Source organism: Lampetra planeri, chromosome 12 (genome assembly GCF_965212315.1).
Source record: "Lampetra planeri chromosome 12, kcLamPlan1.2.h2, whole genome shotgun sequence".
Classification (NCBI taxonomy): Eukaryota; Metazoa; Chordata; class Hyperoartia; order Petromyzontiformes; family Petromyzontidae; genus Lampetra; species Lampetra planeri.
The window spans coordinates 13,660,228-13,683,648 of NC_136118.1; the positions used below are offsets into that span (position 1 = coordinate 13,660,228).

General features: G+C 47.9%; 1 protein-coding gene across 2 annotated transcripts in view; it reads left to right on the plus strand.

Moving 5' to 3' along the window:
* LOC144721730 (dedicator of cytokinesis protein 1-like) overlaps positions 1–23,421 on the plus strand; it is a 311,613-nt gene that overhangs the window by 25,779 nt on the left and 262,413 nt on the right. For both annotated transcript variants that reach the window (XM_078599607.1, XM_078599608.1), the window contains exons 2-17: positions 3,185–3,268; positions 5,137–5,177; positions 5,627–5,682; positions 7,186–7,288; positions 8,766–8,914; positions 9,961–10,102; positions 12,167–12,309; positions 13,176–13,257; positions 14,813–14,948; positions 15,775–15,850; positions 16,484–16,563; positions 17,279–17,404; positions 17,822–17,946; positions 19,703–19,801; positions 20,528–20,600; positions 21,949–22,052. In XM_078599607.1, coding sequence (XP_078455733.1) covers positions 3,185–3,268; positions 5,137–5,177; positions 5,627–5,682; positions 7,186–7,288; positions 8,766–8,914; positions 9,961–10,102; positions 12,167–12,309; positions 13,176–13,257; positions 14,813–14,948; positions 15,775–15,850; positions 16,484–16,563; positions 17,279–17,404; positions 17,822–17,946; positions 19,703–19,801; positions 20,528–20,600; positions 21,949–22,052 — 1,619 coding nt within the window. The remainder of the gene's footprint in view (positions 1–3,184; positions 3,269–5,136; positions 5,178–5,626; positions 5,683–7,185; positions 7,289–8,765; positions 8,915–9,960; positions 10,103–12,166; positions 12,310–13,175; positions 13,258–14,812; positions 14,949–15,774; positions 15,851–16,483; positions 16,564–17,278; positions 17,405–17,821; positions 17,947–19,702; positions 19,802–20,527; positions 20,601–21,948; positions 22,053–23,421) is intronic.

The window sequence follows — 23,421 nt, forward strand, 5'->3', positions numbered from 1 at the left end:
CACCGCACTGTGCCCGTTAGAGCGGAGAGACGCTTCTTCGCTCGCCGCTGCTCCGAGAGACACGCGCCGTTCTGACCGCTATGTCAGGCTGCCTCTGAATAAGGCCGCTTGTGAATGGGCGTTGTTTAAACATGAAATACCGAGCCCCCCGCTGCGGCATCGGGGAGTCCAAAGAAGTAAACAAGGCACGAAAATAAATGCGGCTTTTGTTTGCGTTCATTGATTTTGCTGGGGGGGGTGGGGGTGGGGGCCTCTGCCCTTCTCCAGCGGCGCTTCCTTTTGCTGTGGGCGGCTTGGCAGTGGCGGCAGTCCGCTGGGAGGTGCTGCCGAGGACGGTGAAGTTCCTGCGGCCTCGGTCGCTTGCGCAGAGGCTTGGCAGAGGCTTGGCAGAAGCGACGGCACGTGCCCTTCGAGATGAAATGCAACGACCCGGCAGCTTTGTCAGTTTAATGGAGGAAGCTCATAACGGTGCCGTACACCGATGCATGCGACTATCGTCACTATTCTCGATGAGATCGGAAAATTTATGTCATTGTGCAAGCCTCTCCTTCTGATATGACCGAGTGATAACAAATAAAAAAAAATATAATAAGACTCCGTCCATAAATGACGTTACGCACCTAAGGGGGGGGGGGGGGGGGTCAGACATTTGTGACGATGTGTGACGAGGGGGGGGTGGTTTGAGAAATGTGACGTCACAGCAAAATTCGCAACTTTAAATAAATATAGAATTGTTATAACAACACTAATTGTTATAACAACACTCCTACAACATCAGAGTGCAGCGCCACATTAAATACGCACTACAATGACAATAGTTTAAAGCGATTTGAAGCATGTTTTATTTTCAAAATGGAAATATGGTTTGGGGTGTGGGGGGCAGAGCTTTGTGACGTAATTTGAGGGGGGTCTGACTTTTTGTGATGCCGTGTGACGAGGGGGGGGGGGTCAAAAATCGTCCAAAAATCGTCCAAAATCGCGTGACGTCATTTATGGACGGCCCCTAATGTATCTTATTTCAATCATGTATGTGGTCTCGTTGGAACTAGAATTACCATCGTTAGATTATAATAAGGTAACCTTTAGCAATCTACTTGCTATACCCGCTCGCACTGTGGTGTCTCCAGGTTGGAGGGTCCAGTCTCATATTGGTTCCCATCTCTGTTTGACCCACGCACCCCACACCAGAGTAGTTACGTTTCAGGCGTGTGCCGCCACACTTGACGCATTTCCACGGTGACACGTGTGGCTCCTTAAAAGCTTTTGCTCGCTCTTAGCTGACAACACCGTTGACTTGCTGGAGCTTAGCCTTAATGCCCTTGAATTTCAGCAAGAAGTTTAGAAATGCCGACTCAAGAGTTGGCAGCAAGTCGATGCGCAGCATAGTCGATGCTTATTCACACCTTACATTAATTATGTTATTAATGACTTCCCTGGGCTCTGACGTGAAAGCTCCAAGCCTCACCTGATGGGACCGCTGTGGAGGCCTGGCCAGTGCTGCTTTTCCCATTTAAGCCGGGGTGTGTAGCCAACTCTGTGCCCCTGAGCGCGTGTGTGTGTGTGTTCGTGTGTGTGTGTCTCTTCCCGTTACGTTGCTGGTAGCCGTGCGCCTCAATTTGAACAACGTCACGCGGGGCAGTGAGGTCGTGGTTCGTGCACACAGCGTGACGCGATCCCCGCTACCCACGTGCCACTTCTGGTCATGGACAGCATCGATAGCAATTGGTATCCGAACCTACCCTGGGCATCCCCCCTGCCCCAGCGTTCACTCTTTGCCTGGCGTCCTGTGTCAACATGAACGCTGCGGTGACCGAGGCAGCCGGCCTGGGTGCTGATCACGTGACTCCCACGTGTTGGGTTCAATTGTTCGATCACGGCACTTGCCACCAGCAGGCTGCTTAAGGGGCCGTCCATAAATGACGTCACGCACCTGGGGGGGGGGGTCAGACATTTGTGACGATGTGTGACGAGGGGGGGGGGTGTTTGAGAAATGTGACGTCGCATCAAAATGCGCAACTTTAAATAAATATAGAATTGTTATAACAACACAAATTATTATATCAACACTCCTACAACATCAGAGTGCAGCGCCACATTAAATACGCACTACAATCAAAATAGTTTAAAGCGATTTGAAGCATGTTTTATTTTCAAAATGGAAATATGGTTTGGGGTGGGCGGGCAGAGCTTTGTGACGTCATATTTGAGGGGGGGTCTGACGAGGGGTGGGGTCAACAATCGTCCAAAATCGCGTGATGTCATTTGTCGACGGCCCCTTTGGGTTGATGCCACTGTTTTGAGAACGTAGCATGTCCATTACCTTGCTATACATTGCATCCTGTGCGCCGTACAAAGCCCTCGTAATTAATGCATGGCTTGGTGCGCTGCGTTGTACTTGAGCAAACGATGTACTGCTGCCCTGCCCCACCACTCCCCTAAGCCCCCCCCTTTCCTCCCACCGTAACAGTGTTGGGGATTGTTGATGCTTCACCTAAAATGCCACGCGTTTGAAAAGTTTCCAGCGGCAGTCCTTTCATTACGATCCTTCAATTGTACGTGTGATTATTTTGACGTGTGGTGTAAGTGGTCAGAGTGTTTTTGGATTTCCCCTTTCAGCACGATACCGGGGTCATTGTTGGATGATTCTGTGTGTGCAATATGCATCATACATAAATGATGAATTTGAATAAATGATTAATAAATAGTGAATACACGTGTCATTGCATGTGTTTACGTTGCTTTGTGTGCACGTATGTTTGCCACTTGTGTTTGTATGGCATTTTTAAATTTGTCCGAATGCATTCTCGTGTAAATGTCTGTCTTATTGTGTATTTTATGAGTGTGTCTTCGTCTTATTTTGTGTTCATCTATTATATCTATAATGTAATTATTTTAATCGTACGTCAGTACGTGTGACTTCATATGTGCCTGCTTGTACATGTGTGTCTCTATATCCGTTCATGTCATCTGGTGTGTTTATGTACGATCCACTGCATCTTTATGGTGTGGTGTGCCTGTCCGCGTTCACAACGGTGTGCGTTTATAGCATTGCTTTGCGTTTCCCTGTGCGTACTTCTGCGTTTGCGTGTGCACGTGCCCCACTGTGTCTCCTCTCGTTTAACCGTGTCCCCGTGTGTCCCCGTGTGTCCCCGTGTGTGCCGTGTGTGCCGTGTGTGCCGTGTAGCCATATTCAACTTGTCTGCGAACACCGAGCACCAGCTGCCTCTGCAGATCGGCGACGTGGTGCACATCCTGGAGAGCTGTGACGGTGAGGCACACACCGCGCTGCCACAAAGGCAAAGATCCCCCTGCAGCCTTCACAGGCTGTTGGGGCAAGTGCCCTTAGCGAGCACCTACGAAGGCTGGCACAGCGCACGAGGAGGTAGTGCAGGGGGCACCACGCCCCCGGCCGCCTTTGTCTCCCTAGTGATGATGTTTACACACAGCACCAGGTCGACCTCGGGGAGGTGCAGGACTAGTTCAGATGTTCGTCACTGAGCGAGAATTAAACTTGGGTCACTGGGTTCGTAGTGCAGTGCGCTCACCACTGCACTCCACATTACCACACACTTCTTTACACACGCACCTTGCACACTAACTAATAATACTTCTCTACGCATACACATGCTTCTCTTCAAACACGTGCTTGCTTTTATACACACACACATGCTTCTGCCATGTACACACAATGCACACACACCACACGTACATAAGCTTCGGTTAAAACACAACACAGACGTAGCACGGTTGGCTTGGTATGGTGCGAAAGAAGTTCAATATACACACATGCCTACCATAAATATACTTTCTTCTCTGGCACACAAGTATGTTTTTCTACGCACTTCGCTGTATTTATGTTGAATTTATTTCCCACCGTATGTATCCAACCGCGCTAATCATGCTTCTGCACACAATATAAACGCAACGCATGCGTACGGTGCACATGCACACGTGCTGTCAACGTGTGGCACATCTCTCAAATAGCCCAATGCCTTTTCAACATGCGTAAATCTTGAACTTGACGAAATCATGCGTTTATACAAATACTGAGTGCCGCGAATTTTCATACATCCACATTACGCTGTTGCACAGAGCTCTCACGAGGCGTAGTGGTGACCCCCAGTGGATAAACGTGGCACTACAAGGTGGATTTAACGGCGTGTTCGGTAATGTTGCGTTGGCATGGGGTGCATAAGCACAGTTAAAACCAAAAACCTCCGCACAGTCGTCAATTACCACTGTGCCCTTAAACTAATATATATTGCCCACAATGCATTGTGCCAGCGCGTTTTCTTTTTACAATTTTACATTATTTTTGTATTTCTTAATACTTTATAAATACTCAAGGGTTTGTCCATTAATTACTTATTAAGTAACTCCATATTCCTTTTTTAAAAACTGGTTTTGAGCGAAAACGTTTGAAATGTAATTCTCATCAGGCCCCAAAGTTGTTATGTGCAGTCTGCAACACTCGTTCACTCGATTTCTCTGACCTCTCCTAATGTGCTACCAAGAAGGGCCATTTCCTGAAACGTCGCCTATTGCATGAGTTACATTTTAAGGCCAAAGTGTTAATGACGAATTTGTATAGCTTTATTTATTTCTTTTTTACTTAACGCAGCAACTGCTGTTATGCATCATCGCTAGGAATTGAACTTGGGTTCTTTATCGTACCGCAAAGCACTTTCCACAGTATTGCTTCTTTATACTAGCGCAACCAGACAAACAACAATGGCAAATATCTCCCGTATAGCCTTAACACACTGTTGGGCCAAGTGTTACTTGCAGGCACCCGTTATTAATCTGACATGGGACACAGCCAGAGAGCCGGCAGTGCCAGAGCGAGCCATCTCTGTCTTGTGATGCTGATGTTTATACCCTCTTGAGGCTGAGTTGACCTAGTGCACGTCGCAGGGTCGGCTCATACCACTTGCCACTGATTGTATCCGTGGCAAGGAGTTGAAAGGACTTTTCATTGGGATTGTTAATCATTCTTGTTAATCATTGTGCTACATACACATACACATGTGCACATTATAGGCCTGCTCTTGATGATGCAATTATATTCACTTTTACAGATGTAAATCTATTTTCAGGTGCGTTGATATGCAATGTTTTATCTCCCCACGGTTGCAGGATGGTTTCGGGGCTACACAATCAAGAACAAGGCTCGGAAGGTAAAGTTGCAATATAATTCTCAATTATTTACCACGTTCATTCTAACGGTGATGCATGTTAATTTCTTGCTGGCTAAATTACTTGTTACTGGAAAAATAGTGCAATTGTTACAAGATAATAATATTGCTGAGAAAAGCCTGAGTTGATTGCTGACAATGGATCATTATTCATCTCCGTTGGTGATGTTGAGCCCACATTGGAAACTCCGCATTCCCATGACAGGGGCTAGTCTATAAAAATAATATCCACGGTTGCGTGGGCCAAAAAGTGAGTATTCCTTTTGTCAAACGCAGAGGAATAATTAATAATCAGGGTTACGTAATATCAGAGCTGCGATTGCAGGTCCACAGAGTGGTTTTGACTTTCTGTGCTTTAACATTGAAATCTGAATATTCGATTTTGTGTTCTTTGTTATTTGATGATTGGCTTAACTCTCTGATTTCCACAGGGTATCTTCCCATCCGCCTACATTCATATCAAGAATGCACTGTTTGACAAAAAGGGGTAAGCTCGCATTATTGTGTTCATGCCCTTTCCATGACCGTATGTTATAGAGCTGTCGTGAAAAGCACTTGGGAAGTACAGCATTATGGGAATACACACAGCGCCATGCGAGCCCAGTAGAGGGCACACATTGTATCAGCAACACATCCTCATTGTTAGGCCTTAGCTGGGTAAAGTAATTGCGCTGTGAATTTTTAACAGTTAAGCTCCTGAACATGGAATCTCCGTGCTGGTTTCTGATTTCTGAGGAGTTATCAGTGCAGTTGAACTCTGCTACAGTTACACTATGAGATCTATTTTACCAGTGGCAAAATATAATGGTAGGTTTTTACCCTTTTAACTGGTACAAAACTGACACCTTTATTCAAGGCATCATGTTTGCAATGACCACAACACAAGTAGTCAATAAAGCAAACAAAAAGAAGCAACTCTGATAAGGATAATAATATGCACTGTCCTTGAAGTTGATTGGCCCACACCCGAGACGGCTTTCTTTAGAGCCTAGTCTCTATTGGTGTAGGGCCAGATGACACCAGAAGGCGTACAACTCAAAAACAGTGCAATATCAGAGTATTGAGAGTTCGGGGTAAACATTTACACGATGAGATCTCTTTTACCAGTGGCAAAATATAATGGTAGGTTTTTACCCTTTTAACTGGTACAAAACTGACACCTTTATTCAAGGCATCATTATATTTTGCCACTGGTAAAAGAGATCTCATAGTGTAAATGTTTACCCCGAACTCTCAATACTCTGATATTGCACTGTTTTTGAGTTGTACGCCTTCTGGTGTCATCTGGCCCTACACCAATAGGGACTAGGCTCTAAAGAAAGCCGTCTCGGGTGTGGGCCAATCAACTTCAAGGACAGTGCATATTATTATCCTTATCAGAGTTGCTTCTTTTTGTTTGCTTTATTGACTACTTGTGTTGTGGTTATTGCAAACATGATGCCTTGAATAAAGGTGTCAGTTTTGTACCAGTTAAAAGGGTAAAAACCTACCATTATATTTTGCCACTGGTAAAAGAGATCTCATAGTGTAAATGTTTTCCCAGAACTCTCAATACTCTGATATTGCACTGTTTTTGAGTTGTACGGCTTCTGGTGTCATCTGGCCCTACACCAATAGGGACTAGGCTCTAAAGAAAGCCGTCTCGGGTGTGGGCCAATCAACTTCAAGGACAGTGCATATTATTATCCTTATCAGAGTTGCTTCTTTTTGTTTGCTTTATTGACTACTTGTGTTGTGGTCATTGCAAACATGATGCCTTGAATAAAGGTGTCAGTTTTGTACCAGTTAAAAGGGTAAAAACCTACCATTATATTCTGCTACAGTTCTTCTACAATTATTATTACTTATAACAGCTCTTTCTTTAGAAATTGTAAAGTAAAAATACCTAATAAAAATTTAACGTGACAGTTTTGCCAAAGTCAAAGTGTGCCTTGCCCAAACAAGCATTGAGTGGTGCTGACGTCACTGTCGGTGCACGTCTTCTCGCTAGGAGCACGGAGGTGGTGGCGCCAGGACCCACGGAGTCGCCGCTTGTGCAGGAGGTGACCACCACGCTGCGGGAGTGGGCCGTCACGTGGCGCCATCTCTACGTGGTGAGCGCCCGTTGCGGCACAAACACTTGCCCCATCTCTGACTTTTAGGGGCGTCACGGTGCCGAGATGTTAACTACCTCGCCTGGTATCAAGGAGGTCGTGGGTTCGATCCCGACCCTGACGCCTGCTGCTGTATATTTGGAGTTTGCTTGTCTCTCTACCTGTGGTCGCGTGGATTTTTCTCCGGGTCCTCCGGTTTTTTCATCCACATTTAGAATCACGGGTTTAGAGTAATTGGCTGCTATAAATTTCCATATGATAAGCTGAGCTATCATTTGTGCCCAGGTCGCTTCTGAAAAAATACCTATATAGCCCAGTAGGAATTACCTGGTACAATAAAAAATAGTTTAAATCGTGTTTTAACCACCCCTATCCCTGTCAGCCCACCTTACTCTGGCAGTGCCCTTGGGCTGATGAATGGCTTCAATTGAGTGAGGTCCTTTTCCTCAGCATCAGAGAACCAGGCTCTCTGACGGTTTCTGCCAGCAATTTAGAACTTTCGATGCTCGCTTGATGGATTGCACAGATCTCATTACTCGCATAAGACACCTTAGTTTTCTATACCTGGAGAGTTTTCATTGGCTGCGTAATGTTGTGTGGAAGCTACCTGGTCTGTCGCTCTACACGAAGCTTCGGGTCTTGTCGGCCACGGTCATGCCCTCCTTTCTCTATGCTTGCGAAACGTGGACCCCCCTAATGGAAAATCTGTGCTGGTTAGAAACATTTAGGCTGGCCTGCCTTCGATCCATCCTGGGTTTATCCAGGCTGGATTGTGTGAGGAGCTCACAAATCCTTGAAAGATCTGGGCAAAGTCCCTTCGGTGAGCTCCGGCAGGCAAGGCTGCGTTGGCTGGGTCATGTAGCCCGCATACCCAGCCACCGCATGCCTAAACAGCTTTTGTTCGGCTGGATAGAAGGGGCTAAACAGGCGCGACACGGGCTTGCCAATGACTGGTACCAGCGGTGTCAAGATCGGCCTCTGTGGAGGGGGCTCGTAAAGGATGCTACTGGGCAATTGGAGGCAGTCGCCCTCCAGCAACAACGGAGGGCAGAGGAGCGACGCTCACACGAATGAGCGGAATACCGGGTGGCTAAAACAGAGCAAGTTGACACAGTAGGAGGCACAGGTGGTGCATCGGCCAGTCATCTCAGTCAGTTGACCCATGGAACCTGGATCTGTCCCTTGACCTCCTGCGAACGGACGTTTGACACTTCTCGTGGCCTTAATATACACATACCCTGGCACAAGCGCTGTGGTGACGTTAACGCCACTTAGTGGCGAATGGCGGTTGTTGTTATTGTGTGTGGGGAGCGGTAGTGTAGCAGTTAGCGTGTTGCGCTATGAAAAAAAAAAACTCAACATATTTGTCACTCACACTTTGTTGCGTCTGCATTGCGACCGTAAGCATTGACATGGCCGTTGCGACGTCGCTACGCTTCACCCGTCTTGTTGACGAGCACGTGCGCTTCTTCCCCAGAACTATGACAGCAAGAGGTTCAGGCAGCTGGGTGACATGATGTACGAGCTGATAAACTGGCGCTCGCAGATCCTGTCCGGCACGCTGCCCCTCGACGAGCTCAAGGAGCTCAAGCAGAAGGTGACGGCCAGGATCGACTACGGGAACAGGTGGGCAGGCTGACAGGAAGTGGACGTTGCTGGCAAAGGCTTATGGTGCCCGCTCTACTGACCCGGTGACCCGAGTTGGATTCCCGCTCACGGCCAATACCAGTAACGCTTCTCTGAACCGGTCCTGGGCCTCCTCCCCTATGTAGACTCGGCCTCAAATGAGTACCTCGTGCGAGTCCTGGCTACACCACCATCACCTCGTGTGTGCCGGAGCCTGCTGCTGTAATAGGTTCACATTCACGTCACACGACCCTCTGGCTGTTAGCCGGCAAGTAGAGCCTCTCTGCGTACAGCACAAAGCAGACAGAAACGGGACAATGTAAGAGGCGATGCGCTTTTTGACCGTGGGTAAGAGGTGAAGAGCCAGATTTGCATGCGGTTAAGAAGGCTAAGGATGTTCCAAAGCTGAGCTTTGTCAGGAAATAAGAGGAGAAATGTTGTGCTGGTGCCTGCCGTGTGGACAAGAAGAGTAGTGCCCAGGCATGGAGACTCTCCGAGAAGTCTGCGTTGGTTAGATGTATGTGTGGTGAATTTCTTTTGCACCGTACGCAGCCAACCATGCTAATCGGAGGCGCGATTTCGGTATTTCATGGGTTATGAGCAAGACAACCTCTGCTTATCACGGTTGGCTATGTACGGAGCGAAAGACGTTCAACATTCGTGAGTACAACCTGGCTAAGGCTCGGTGCTGAAAACTCCACATTGCCGTGACAGAGACCAGTGTTTACCAAAGACAACCACGGAGATCCTACAAAGTAGTACTGAGGTTGACGGTGGGGCAATGATGGGTTAAGTCTGCCCACGATAACACACGAGGATGTTGTTATAATAATAATAATTTATTATCACCACAATTCTTTCCAGAAGAAGGTTAGTCAGCCAAACCGTTGAGGTATATGTTTTCTCTAAATGACAGTAAGCAAAGAAAATCCTTAATAATGTTGACGGACGTTTTAGTCGTCATAAAAGTTCACCAAAGCATCAACTATGCACCTCTGACTATTTGCATGTGTATGCTACCTTACACACACGTGTTGTATGTGCAGCATTCTGGGCCTGGACCTGGTGGTACGAGATGACGATGGAAATATCCTGGACCCCGACCAAACGAGCACGGTCAGCCTGTTCCGTGCGCACGAGAGCACCACGAAGCAGATCACCGACCGCCGCAAGGAGGAGCAGAAATCGGTGCGGACCCCTCCTGCACTGCCTCACTCACCGCACGCAGACACTCACTCACTCAGCACTGCCTCGCTCACAGCACACAGACACTCACTCACTCAGCACTGCCTCACTCACCGCACACAGACACTCACTCACTCAGCACTGCCTCGCTCACAGCACACAGACACTCACTCACTCAGCACTGCCTCACTCACCGCACGCAGACACTCACTCACTCAGCACTGCCTCGCTCACCGCACGCAGACACTCACTCACTCAGCACTGCCTCACTCACCGCACGCAGACACTCACTCACTCAGCACTGCCTCGCTCACAGCACACACAGACACTCACTCACTCAGCACTGCCTCACTCACCGCACGCAGACACTCACTCACTCAGCACTGCCTCGCTCACCGCACGCAGACACTCACTCACTCAGCACTGCCTCACTCACCGCACGCAGACACTCACTCACTCAGCACTGCCTCACTCACCGCACGCAGACACTCACTCACTCAGCACTGCCTCGCTCACAGCACACACAGACACTCACTCACTCAGCACTGCCTCGCTCACCGCACACAGACACTCACTCACTCAGCACTGCCTCGCTCACAGCACACAGACACTCACTCACTCAGCACTGCCTCGCTCACCGCACGCAGACACTCACTCACTCAGCACTGCCTCACTCACGGCACACAGACACTCACTCAGCACTGCCTCGCTCACAGCACGCAGACACTCACTCACTCAGCACTGCCTCACTCACGGCACACACTCACTCACTCAGCACTGCCTCGCTCACAGCACGCAGACACTCACTCACTCAGCACTGCCTCACTCACGGCACACAGACACTCACTCAGCACTGCCTCGCTCACAGCACGCAGACACTCACTCAGCACTGCCTCACTCACTGCACACAGACACTCACTCACTCAGCACTGCCTCGCTCACAGCACGCAGACACTCACTCACTCAGCACTGCGTCACTCTCCGCACACAGACACTCAGCACTGCCTCACTCACCGCACACAGACACTCAGCACTGCCTCACTCATGGCACACAGACACTCACTCAGCACTGCCTCCTTCACGGCACACAGACACTCACTCACTCAGCACTGCGTCACTCTCCGCACACAGACACTCAGCTCTGCCTCGCTCACAGTACGAAGACACTGCTTTACTCACTGCACACAGGCAGACACTCACTCAGCACTGCCTCACTCACCGCACACAGACACTCAGCACTGCCTCCTTCACGGCACACAGACACTCACTCACTCAGCACTGCGTCACTCTCCGCACACAGACACTCAGCACTGCCTCGCTCACAGTACGAAGACACTGCCTCACTCACTGCACACAGGCAGATACTCACTCAGCACTGCCTCACTCACCGCACACAGACACTCAGCACTGCCTCACTCACTGCACACAGACACTCACTCACTCAGCACTGCGTCACTCACTGCACACAGACACTCACTCACTCAGCACTGCCTCACTCACCGCACACAGACACTCAGCACTGCCTCGCTCACAGTACGAAAACACTGCACACAGGCAGACACTCCACTCACTCAGAGATTCTGTCAATGTCTCAAGTCCCAGTTCGTGGTCAATAAAATAATTGAGTACCACTTAGTGTTTTTTTTTCATAATGTGATTGGGCACTAGCATAGGAATGTTGAATTTATAGCAATGGCTCATGTTTAGCAATAGCACTGATACTTCGAGAGACACTTGGATTTTCTTTAAACAATAGCCGATTTTTTTATATTAGTGTCCCTAGCTTTTACAAGAAACCGTGTTGATATTGTACCGCTGCATCTTTACGATCCAGGGAAAGATTCATACTGCCTACTCCTTCCGATGTCTGGTCTTGGTTGAAAATAATAATTTTTGCCTATTTGAACAAATAAACAATCGTAATAATGGTAATAAAATGAAACAATTTGTAACACACACACATTTCGCGAAATGGACAAATAGGCGTCCGATCGTAAAGTTTTAGGCTCGTGCAAAACACGCTCGTAACATTTGATTCCCCGTCCCCTCCGTGCTCACCTCGCGCAGAATCAGGACGCGTTCCGGGCAAACCTGGCGGGCATGCACTCGCACAGCCTCTTTGTGACCGTCAAGAACTTTGTGTGCAAGATCGGCGAGGAGTCGGAGGTGTTCATGTCCCTCTACGACCCCGCGGAGGGGATGTTTATCAGGTGAGGCTTCTCACGGCGTCATCAACGAGACGTCACACCGTGTCAATGCAAATGTTTTACTTTGTGTGTGGGTGCTGAATTTGAGTCATGAGCCGAGCAATCTGTGAAGTTGACAGAAGGGTAGGTTGAGCAGTTGGAGTGTCATAATGCATTGACTCGTCGATTTCAAATCATCCTCATGCTCACGATACGTGCCTTGTGTCAGGCGCGGTGAAGTGTGTTGTTTTTTAAACTTATATCGATTGCAGCCGCTCAAGGGTCCACCGTTACCACGGCGGAAGTGAAGCACACATTCTTGAATCGCAGCACAACCCCATGACAAAGCTATTTTTGAATTGCGAGATGCTCACATCATCAAAGGCCCTGTAAATAACTTTTGCAGGCTTGGAGTAATACATGAAACAAGTCCTTATTTGACAAAGTGGTATTCATCTTATTGAGATTTGAAGAATGATGGGCTATGTTGATCCACGTCTGGGATTTGAGCTTGTAATTTCCCAATATCAATCAACCGTTATACACCACCTATATAGTACTTTAACATTAACACGTAGGCTTTCGCGACCAATATTATTCAGCCGTGTCGGGTGGTGGAGGGTTACGACACATTTATAAGTAACGCGATCTATCCCAAAAACGTTGATTATGAACTTTAACATTATCGATGTACTAAAGGTTTCAACATTGCTAAGTTTATACATGTATCTAACGGAAAGCCCTCCTGAGAATAGCAGTACGTTTCGAATGGCAGCTGTCAATCTCAGTTTAAAGTATCTTAATTGCCAGAGATTGCAGGTTGGATTTGAGCGCACATGACCGAGGCCATGACGGTTTTTGTCTGTACAACCCCCCTCCCACGAGGACAGTGAGAATTACCTGGTGCAGTGGGGCAGCCAAGGGATGCCCAAAGACATCAACAAGCTCAACAACCTGCGCGTCGTCTTCACCGTGAGTGTTCGCTCTGAACCTGGCCCCTGTTGCGCGACGGGTAGCGGAGTCCTTGCTCGTTTCTGGGGGCATTGAAGGGGCCATGATTTTGCTAATTGACGTTCAAAACCAAAAGTAAAAGCATGCCCCTGCTCAAACCAGCGACGGGTGGAGATCATCTCATTGGTGCACCTGAGTCAGAGGTGGAAATTACACGTTCTTATCGCAGGGGATTAGATGTTGTTTACTTCCCACAAAGTGGTACTCAATTTATGAACCTGTTGATTCGCAACTAGGATTTGAACTTGTGACCTTTGGGTTTTGAGTTGAGTACTCTTGCCAAAGTGGTACCCAGCCGGATAAATAGAAGGGATTCCTCCGTATCTGAAAAAAAATCATCACCATGTTCTTCGGGGCGTTTGCTGGTGCTCAATTTAATTTGTTCAGTATTGTGAGCCCCCTCGTTAAAGCTATATTAATCCGATAAAAGTGTGGCATATATATGTTCCATTAGTTCAGATTGCATTGTATTGTACATAAAGCATGGGATTAAAAAGCAGTTTATCAATACCATTAATCATAGACCTGCATTAAAATGTAAACACCAAGTCAATGCTGTTCTTAATATGTTTTCAAGTAAGGCAATAAAAACGTTATTTCGTACACGCAAAATTTGGCCTGTGTCAGGCTGTAATGCATCGAGTTTGAAGCGTCATTCTCGATAAGAAAGAATTGAAAGTGATGGTCATGTGACGTCGAGGCACGCAGCCCGAGCAGAAGAAGAATCGCCCAAACGGAACCGCGGCGTGCCACATCAAACGGTGGAGCCCACCGTGAGCTCGTGTCCACTGCAGTGCGAACCTCCGAGGGCAAAAGTGACGTTCACTTTCTCTCCTCCGAAGCGAAGCAGCTGGATTCTCAACCTAGAAATCGATTCACGGTTGCCACTCAATTCAAATCCGTACAGAAGAGAGAGAGAGACTGCCATAGCACCCTCCTCGGGACATGACAGCCCCGATGAATTTCCTTCACCTCAGTTCACGCGGTGGGAGTTCCGTGGCGCCAGCGACATCATGCTGCTGCATGGTGCACGTTGGGAGCTGCTCCACGTTAGTTAACGCGGAGAAGAATATGGTAGCACACCGTCCTATAGCTCGGAATTTAAAATTGGTGAATGAATATGCAGTTAAAACAATCTATAATAATCACAGTGACCATTTCCATAACGCCGTAACATGGAAAGGCATTACCAGGGTGATGCACAAGCGATGCAATGGTTAAACATGAACCATTTGTCTGTTCCAATGACACTGAGATCTATGGTCACTTGTGGCTATTGACCTGGAGAGTTTTGAGTGATTATTTGGAAGGGCGGGAGGGACTCGGCAACATACAAACTGCCGCCTTGCTGTGGATCAATACGGTTTTGACATTGAAATAAAATATCACAAAATCGTTTCTTGGTAACGTCTTCCTCTTCATCTGAATCAGCGGCTGGCTCGTTTTTCATGAAAAAAAATCCCCTTTTTATCTCTTTTTTTTTTCCCCCCTTGGGATGTCGACTTTTTGTTAAAAGGACCTTGGAAGCAGAGACTTGAAGCGGGACAGGATCTGCTTGGTGTGCCAGATCATCCGGATTGGCTACATGGACCTCAAGGAGACCCACCCCAAGAAGAGCACCTCAGGGCTGCGTCGCCCCTTCGGGGTGGCCGGTAATTGCGAGCGCACAACCGCGGCGGCGCCCATCGTCGCCGCAGCAGCAGCAGCAGCAGCGTTTTCCGCTCCTCGTACCGTGGTCCCTTGAAGAAAAACCCCGTCGCACAAGGGCTCTTGAGAAATCACAATTTTTTGTCTCCCTTCTGTCGGTCAAGTGTGAGCATAAGGGTTCTACTCGCTGTTTGGTAGCTTTGAGCGAGTGGTGGAAAGTCTACATTGTTCTGGCGAGCACCAGTGTGTCCAAAGGAAAATTATTTTATAAGTAAGTAACAGGAACATTTTTAAGTAATCCGCCAAACAGCAGGTCTTAAGGATCGGTGTTCCACTGCGCTTTTTAGCTTTTGAATGCTTTTACAGGAACTTTTGTTTATGGGCAGTCAACAGAGGCCTTCCTGTGGTTAATCTGACCCTTGTCATAGGCATGTGGAATTTACACCACTGGCTCGATATACCAACAGAGATGAGCATTACCCTTTTTTGCTTGATTACCCTGACTCATTCCAAAATATACATTTGAATCGATCACCTGGGAATGTGGAAATATTTAGTTTCCAAAGTGTGTGGCTTTTTTAGAAGCCATTTGTGTGGTTCAAGTTAACGCTCCCAGATTTGTAGACGTCTAAATGATTCGTCGATTAAAATGTAATCAGATTGTTTGCATAAAAATCACCTATGCTTCGTGGAAATTATTCATACAAACTGGAAGGCACAAATGAGACAAAAAGGACTGCTTCTAGAATCTCGTGACCCCGAATGGTCGCAAAGCAGTGAATCGCCGATCGTGTGAATTGTTCCACGCTTATTGTTGTTGTTGCGCCGCAGTGATGGAAATCACCGACATCATCAACGGCAAGGGAGACAGTGATGAGCAGAAGGAGCACTTCATCCCCTTCCAGCAGTGAGTAGTTCCACTTCCCCCCCCCCCTCGCCCGGCGCGACGCGTCACCCGTTCGAGTATTGTGCTCCCGAGCCCCGAATGGGGCTCCGTCACGTGACGTCACCCAGTGTCCTCAAAGAATCACAGCGCAGGGTCTTTAAAATATCTTGCAGGTAGCTTCACGGTCGCCCCGTTCGGAGTGCTGTGCAGATTTTTATCTGAAAAAGTAAACTATTTTTATTTTACCAGGTAAGGCTCGCTGAGCTATACAGCTCTTTTTCAGAAGTGATCTGGCCCCAAATTTAATCTCATCTAAGTGGCTTATCAAGTGAGAGTTTATCGCAGCCAAACACTCTAAATGCATGCTTCTAAATGTTGAGGGAAAAACCGGAGGACCCCTGAAGGCCTCATCATAACCGTTCATCCTCCTCCTGTTCCTCCTCCTGCTTGCTGCATTATGTGTCCACCTCCCTCCTTTCCGTCTCCGAACGTGTTCCTGCTTCCGCCTGCCTGTCCGCGCGCATGCTGCTGTAGTCCCCTGTGCGCCGTGCATGCGGCGTGCGTCGCTGTGTACACGGCAGAACATTAATGCCCAGCCAGGGGACAAAGACAAAGCCTCCCTCCCCCCCACCTCACCTCCAATTTCTCATTCAGGTTGTCGGGAGAAAACGACTTCCTCCAGAACGTCATCAGCAAGGTCGTGTCGTCTAAGGAGGTCAACCACAAGGGCCAGGGTGAGTGCGACGTTGGCTGCTGGCGATGGCGCCGATGCAATGCAGGGTCGTGCCCCGAGGCTCCTGTGTTGCGGCGTGCACAGCAGAGACCATATATTCTTTGTAACTGCATGTCAGTAAAAGCCTGGGGGTTGACTTTGCCTTAGGTACTTACCGCTTCCTGGGCCAGTGCAAAATGAATGTCTCCCTCTTGTGCGTGTTCCTGAAACAAGCCTGGCTAGCCACAGCATCCTAGATGTTCACTGGTTGGTCACGTACGTCATCAGCAGTTGCTGATTGTAATTATGGGCGAATCTGCCAACCTGGGTTGGATTCCTGGACATCCCCCCCGCATTGCGTACGGCTTGTTGGGGGATCTGTGTCATGATAGTGAGTGTCCCACACATACACCCCTATATTGGTAGCGGCGGCGTGGTGGTTAGCGCACTGCTGCGATCCCAGCCACCCGAGTTAAATTCCCACGCATGCCCAATATCAGTGTTGAATATCAGAACTGGTCCCAGGCCTCCCCAAGGTTCGACTCAGCCTTAAAAATGTGTTCATTGGTGCAGTGGGTAAATATCAACACTGCTCAGACAAAGACAGCTATTTGTGGTGATGGCCACCCACCCCCTCGTGTGCAGTGCCAGCCTTAATAGGCGTTCGCTAACAGCACTTGCCCCAATAGTCTATTAAAGGCTATACGGGGGATCTTTGTCTTTGGTGCCCTACACAGGCCTCTACGTCTCTCTGAAGATGCTTCATGGCGACATCAAGCAGATCCGCCAGGAGTTCCCCCATCTGGTCGATCGCTCCACAGCCATCGCCCGCAAGCTGGGCTTCCCAGAAATCATCATGCCTGGTGGGTAACAACGATAACAATTATAATGATGTGTCCTCTTGTCATCTCTATTCTTGCCGGTAATGATCAGTCATCCTCCGGCAATAGCACTCAACCTATGGAGATAGTAGGCTTCCTGTGGAGAGATTTGTTTCCACCATATGAAGAAGGAATCGAACAAATAATAATGAGCCACTGTTAGCCGGGGAACAGATGTGACGAAGGGAGCGAGAACATGGTGTGCGGAGGATAAAAACCGGCGCACCTTGACGCAGTTGTGAATTTGTGTCACACCTGCCGATAAATTCAGTTGTTGACCGTGTGTATAAAGTTTTGGCTTGGTTATTTATTCAAATGAGACGTTAGTGAATACTTTAACATTACGTTGCCGTGTGCCGCTGCTGCTATTGCCTGTGCGACCGTGACACCGCATCGCAGGGGACGTCAGGAACGACATCTACGTGACCCTGTTAAACGGGGAGTTCGACAAGGGCAACAAGACGACGCCCAAGAACACCGAGGTCACCATGTGCGTCTGCGACGAGGAGGGAAAGGTCTTGGAGGTAGCGCCCTGTTCCCAATTAAAACACTGCTCAGGTTCACTCGATTTTTTTTCGTGCCCTCCCATCCGTGAGCTCGCAGCCAATGTGGTTGCGAAATTCGAGGGATTGGCGGGGGCGGGGGGAGGGGGAGGGTGTGATTTCCACTCTGTGGCGGTAAGGGTGATCGTTGGGTGGGGTTTAACGAGCCCGAAATGTTGCTGCGCTTTGGAGGGCGATGTTGGTGCACACCGCTTGCAACAGTTGCACGGTTTATTTGAGTGCTTCTAAGTGCTGTTGTTGTGTAACGAGCCGTTCATCCAAGAAGACCTCACTCTTTTTCAAGAAGTCTCTGCAGCAGGGTGCCCTGGAATTTCCTTAGTGATTGTTTTGGTTGTAAAAAATATATAATTATCTGGTGATATCCCCCCCCCCTGGGTATTGCAAGGGAATGACACTCAAATCTTCGTGGGTGGGACTGGAACCCATTTTCTCTGCTGACATTTCCTCGACATTTGAATGTAATAGCATTAGAGTACCTGGCTTAAAATCAGAAAGTAATTCAGTGAATATCCTCTTTTGGGGATTGACAGCCCATATTTCATTTTCGGTGATAAAATACGCAAGTCTGCAGGAGCTGAGCTAAAGAGAGCCTTGCCCCTGCTATTGAAATGAGGAATTCCCATCACTCGCTCAAGGCCACCAATGGATATGAGCACGGGTTATTCCTCATTTGAGCTGTGATTCGCGTTGCCTTACCTTGACCGGTGCTTTACCAAAAAATAACCCAACACTTGCAAATGGCGATGTCCGCGAGTTATTTGGCTTTGCACATTCCCCACCAAAAGTTAGCGGAGGGCTGCGGTTATTAAAAACATCCTTCCGTTGGCAAACTAAATCCGTGAACATTCCCGCTACCTGCTTGTCTGCGCGTTGACCCATGCGCGTGGGCGTGCATTTACCACCGTGCACACCAGAGGGCATCTGCGTGCCTTGCCCAAGCAATGGCTTCGCTGCTGTAGCAACTGCTTTGGAAAGAAACTATATATTTGTCACAGGATTTGCCCCGTTCGTTTCGGCAATTAACTCAACTGATCAGTAATGCTTCAGCTATGGATGTGATCGAAAAAGGTGTAGTTCTAGAAAATGAAGTCACGTTTATGTTTTGGTGATGTCAGAGCGAAGGTGAAGTGTCTCCTTGCTCCAACAAGTACTGCTGCACATTCATCTCATACAGTGGTCCTGAGCCACTGGTGGGGGTCCACTCTCTCCACAGGATGCAAAACTCTTGGCATTTTATAAAGTGCTACTGAGTTACTCATTGTATTATCCCCTGAAGGATGGGAAGTCAATCCCAGGTGGGATATTGTTGGGAGTTTAATATATCTGAGTAATCCACCAACTCTCAGCTTCAATTGTTTTGTTACACGCAGGCCCCACCGTAATTCTAGATGGGTCAGTGGTAAAAATGGATCGCGATGTTACGTGTGTGTGTTTGTGGGGAATCAGTGGTCCAGGCTGATTTCCCATCCAGGCGCAGGTTTGATTCCTGGTCATGCACAACATTCCTGTTTTATGAACCTTGTTTGGATCTGCTATAGGTCAGCTCAGCCCTAAATGGGTACCTGGAGCTTTCTGTCAAGATTAACACTGATAGAGAGATTATCGCTTGCTTGATGTTGATCACACTGCCGCTTTTGGCACCGTATTAACCTTCATAGGTGCTCGCTAACAGCACTTGTGTCTGCAAGTTTGAGTGGAGGATCTTTGTCTTTGTCAGAATGTGATCTGCTTGGGCGCTGGAACCAACCCCGTAACAGAGTACAAGTCGGTGGTTTACTACCAGGTCAAGGCACCCCAGTGGTTTGAGACGGTCAAGGTGAGTTACGTCTCATTCATTTACCCACAAAGCCATTGGTGTGTGAGGCGGTGTTCACGGCCGTCGCTCACCTTCCTCAACAGCCCTGAGCCGGTGGTGGAAACTCCACATTCCATTTTTGCAAACGAGTGTTTTCTTCAATTTAAAAGCCCCACATTAATCATGACTCATGTCATTTGTTACTTCTAAATGTGTCCTCAGTATTTGCACTGCTAGCATACCAAGTGTCTCCCTTTTTTCACCACTGATATTTTTTTAGTAAATTTCTTCAGCTCGTATGTGTGTGTGTGTGTGCACTGTGCACGTCTTGTGTGCCCTCCTCTCGACCTGTTGCTGTGCATCTGTGCTGGTAGCACATGCTGTGTGTGCATGCTCTCTCTGTGACCTGTGTATCCGTAAGTGTGTGCGCGTAGATGAAGCTTGTTTAGATGTGTGTGTGTAAGCAATGCTATTGTGGTTTACACACTCCCCTGAATCCCCAGTAATCGAAGTTTAATTTCATGCCGTGTGCAACGACAGTGGTAATTGGAATCTTAACCAAACCCATGTGTGCCCTAGGTTGACTAAATCTTAATTGAGTAGCTCAGGTGTTGTGTGAACATTAGCGTTTGGGAGACATTTGCAACTGCCACGCTGGCCTAACTAACTAAGTGCTTGCTCATAGCGCCCGGCCCTAGTGGTCTGTAAGAGTGATTGGGGGATCTGTATCTGTGTCGTCGTTTGCAGGTGGCAGTGCCCATTGAAGACATGTATCGCAGTCACCTGAGGTTCACGTTTCGCCACCGCTCCTCCGTCGAGTGTGAGTCAAGGACCAACGACACCAACACCCCTTCGCACCCGCTTGGCGTTCTTGCCAGTCTCTCCACACCGACAGCACTCTGCTCACGCGGGGATGGTTTATGCCAGGAGTGGTGGCACATACCTCTTAGTTCAATGCTCTGCCAGCAGAGACGGTGGATTACCCAGAGGTCATTATTCATGTGATTAAATTACCTCAATTGCCTCTAATCACATCTCAGAAGCTTAGCGTGTTTTGAGCCTGGTTAGTAACTATTTTCTTTTTTTACTTGCATGATAGGTCATCAAAGTGGCTTATATCGTGTTTTCTTAAAGGGGAATTAGCATAGCCAAATCTAAATTCGTGTTTTTATAAATGGAGACAAAAACTGGAGGACCCTGGAGAAAAATCCATGTGACCACAGAGAGAACAGGCAAACCTCAAATATACAACACGACCTCCTGTGTGCCAGGAGAGGGAGATAACATCTTATGGCCACCACAGTTAGCTACTTGAATGGGTGGCCAGCAAGGCTTACATCGGGCATAGTAGGCACGCTGCTGCTGCTGCGAGGTGACCGCTCGATGGTCGTGCTGTGTCCCCCCACCTCGTTAAGTTTGTTGGGTTTGGTTTTCTCCCACATGACGCCACAGCAGCACTCGTCATTCAGGATGTTGGTCCAAATATCCCTAATGTAGGACCCTGCTGAAAGCAATTCTTTAAGACTTTGTGAACTGTTCCCAGATAAATGGAGATTAGTGTTATTAACATGACCGTGTCATTTTACACCGAACCTGCTGGAGTGTGAGGCGTGCAGGAGATGGTGGTACAGCAAGCAGGATTAGTAGATTGTTGGTGTTGAGTGTTCATCCCTTGCTTGCATTGGTTTTTTCAATCTCATTTTCTTTCGCAAGCAAAACATAATCTACGCGTATATATCTCCTCTGAAAAGTATGCAGATTCATTGAAGATTTTTGTTGTAATATATGACGTTTTTAGAGTTGTTTTTATAATGTATACCTATTTTTTCCATTGGATATTATTTGGTAACCAAGTAACAAAAATGTCCAGATAAGTTTCACCGAAGCCTGCATGGTTCTGGATTGGGATCTTTTGCCAAATTCATTAATCTGGTGAACATCTGCTTCTGATTCACACATTCACGATTTGCTTTTTCCACATTCAATCACGCCTTATCAAAACAAAAACAGGCTTTTACACATCCACGCTGCGACGTGATTGAAAACATCACCGGGCAGACCGCCAGTGGCGTGGATCAGAGGGCTTGGATCCTCCGGCGTGTAACATCTCCGCGGCTCTCCTTGTAACCGTGGGACGCTTCGTGTGTTCCCTTTGATGTTGTCTCCAGCCAAAGACCGCAGTGAGAAGGTGTTCGGCATGGCGTTCGTGAAGCTCATGAGATACGATGGCACCACCCTCTTGGACAACACTCACACGCTCATCGTCTACAAGGTAATTCGAATCTGTAGATGACGCGAAAATCCGTCGCAGCAGAAACGTTGACGAGGAACGCCTCCAGGCTGGCTCGGACTAGCCGGGCCTGCCTATTCGCGTGCCTACTGATTAACCAACCTGCCTATTCGCGTGCCTACTGATTAACCAACTTGCCTATTCGCTTGCCTACTGATTTACCAACCTGCCTATTCGCGTGCCTACTGATTAACCAACCTGCCTATTCGCGTGCCTACTGATTAACCAACCTGCCTATTCGCTTGCCTACTGATTAACCAACCTGCCTATTCGCGTGCCTACTGATTAACCAACCTGCCTATTCGCTTGCCTACTGATTAACCAACCTGCCTATTCGCGTGCCTACTGATTAACCAACCTGCCTATTCGCGTTCCTACTGATTAACCAACCTGCCTATTCGCGTGCCTACTGATTAACCAACCTGCCTATTCGCTTGCCTACTGATTAACCAATCTTCCTATGAGCCAGCCAGCTTAACTAATAGACTGCCGGCAATATCGCCGCATTTGTGGGAATTTCAATATTAACCTCCTTCCAGCGATTTATGGCTCAGTATGAAAGAATAGATATTTATTATGACATACACTGGCATAATTTATTTTGGCTTTAATATTTGTCTCCTTTATCGAGTGTTCTTCACTTCTTTGGCCTATATGTTGCATGTTATGCGTGTGTTTGATTAATGTTTTTGTGGGTGTAAGAGACAATTGTAATTGCTGAATGAATGTGCTGTTAGCTCGAATGCCTTTTGGCAACCTTGTCTAGAGCTGGCCTGCCTGTGAGCCTGTTAGCTCATGAAGTGAATTTGTGTAAGCCTACTTGACTATCCTATTAAAACTATCTGGATCGTAGCTGGCCTGGCTATTAGGTGACTTGCTGGCCTGGCTATTAGGTGGCTTGCCTCTTATACAATCAGTCCTACAGAGTGCCCATTAGCTTGCTTGCCAATTATACAGTTTGTTTCCTATCCTGCTTCACTAATTAGCCTATATGTCTGTGAGCAAGCTGACCTATTAACCGCTTGACTATTAGCCAAACTGCCTCTTAGTTTCCCCCTTAATCTGCTTCCTTCTCAACCGAAAACATATTTAATGTAGTAGCGTCGCATGGGTGCACACAACTGGGACGAGTGTTCTAGGAATTCAGTCGGTCATTGCGCTTGGGACACCAGCAGGTGGGGGGTGGTCTGTTGCATCGATCCGCGATGACCTGTGCACATGGCCTTGTCCTCAGGCTCATTGGCAGTTGCGAGGTGAGTCGTTGATGATTTGGTGAATCCAAGAGAAGCCAGTGAGACCTGGTCTGTGAGGGGTGTGCACTGGTGAATAGTGCACGTGTCAACGTTTCCTC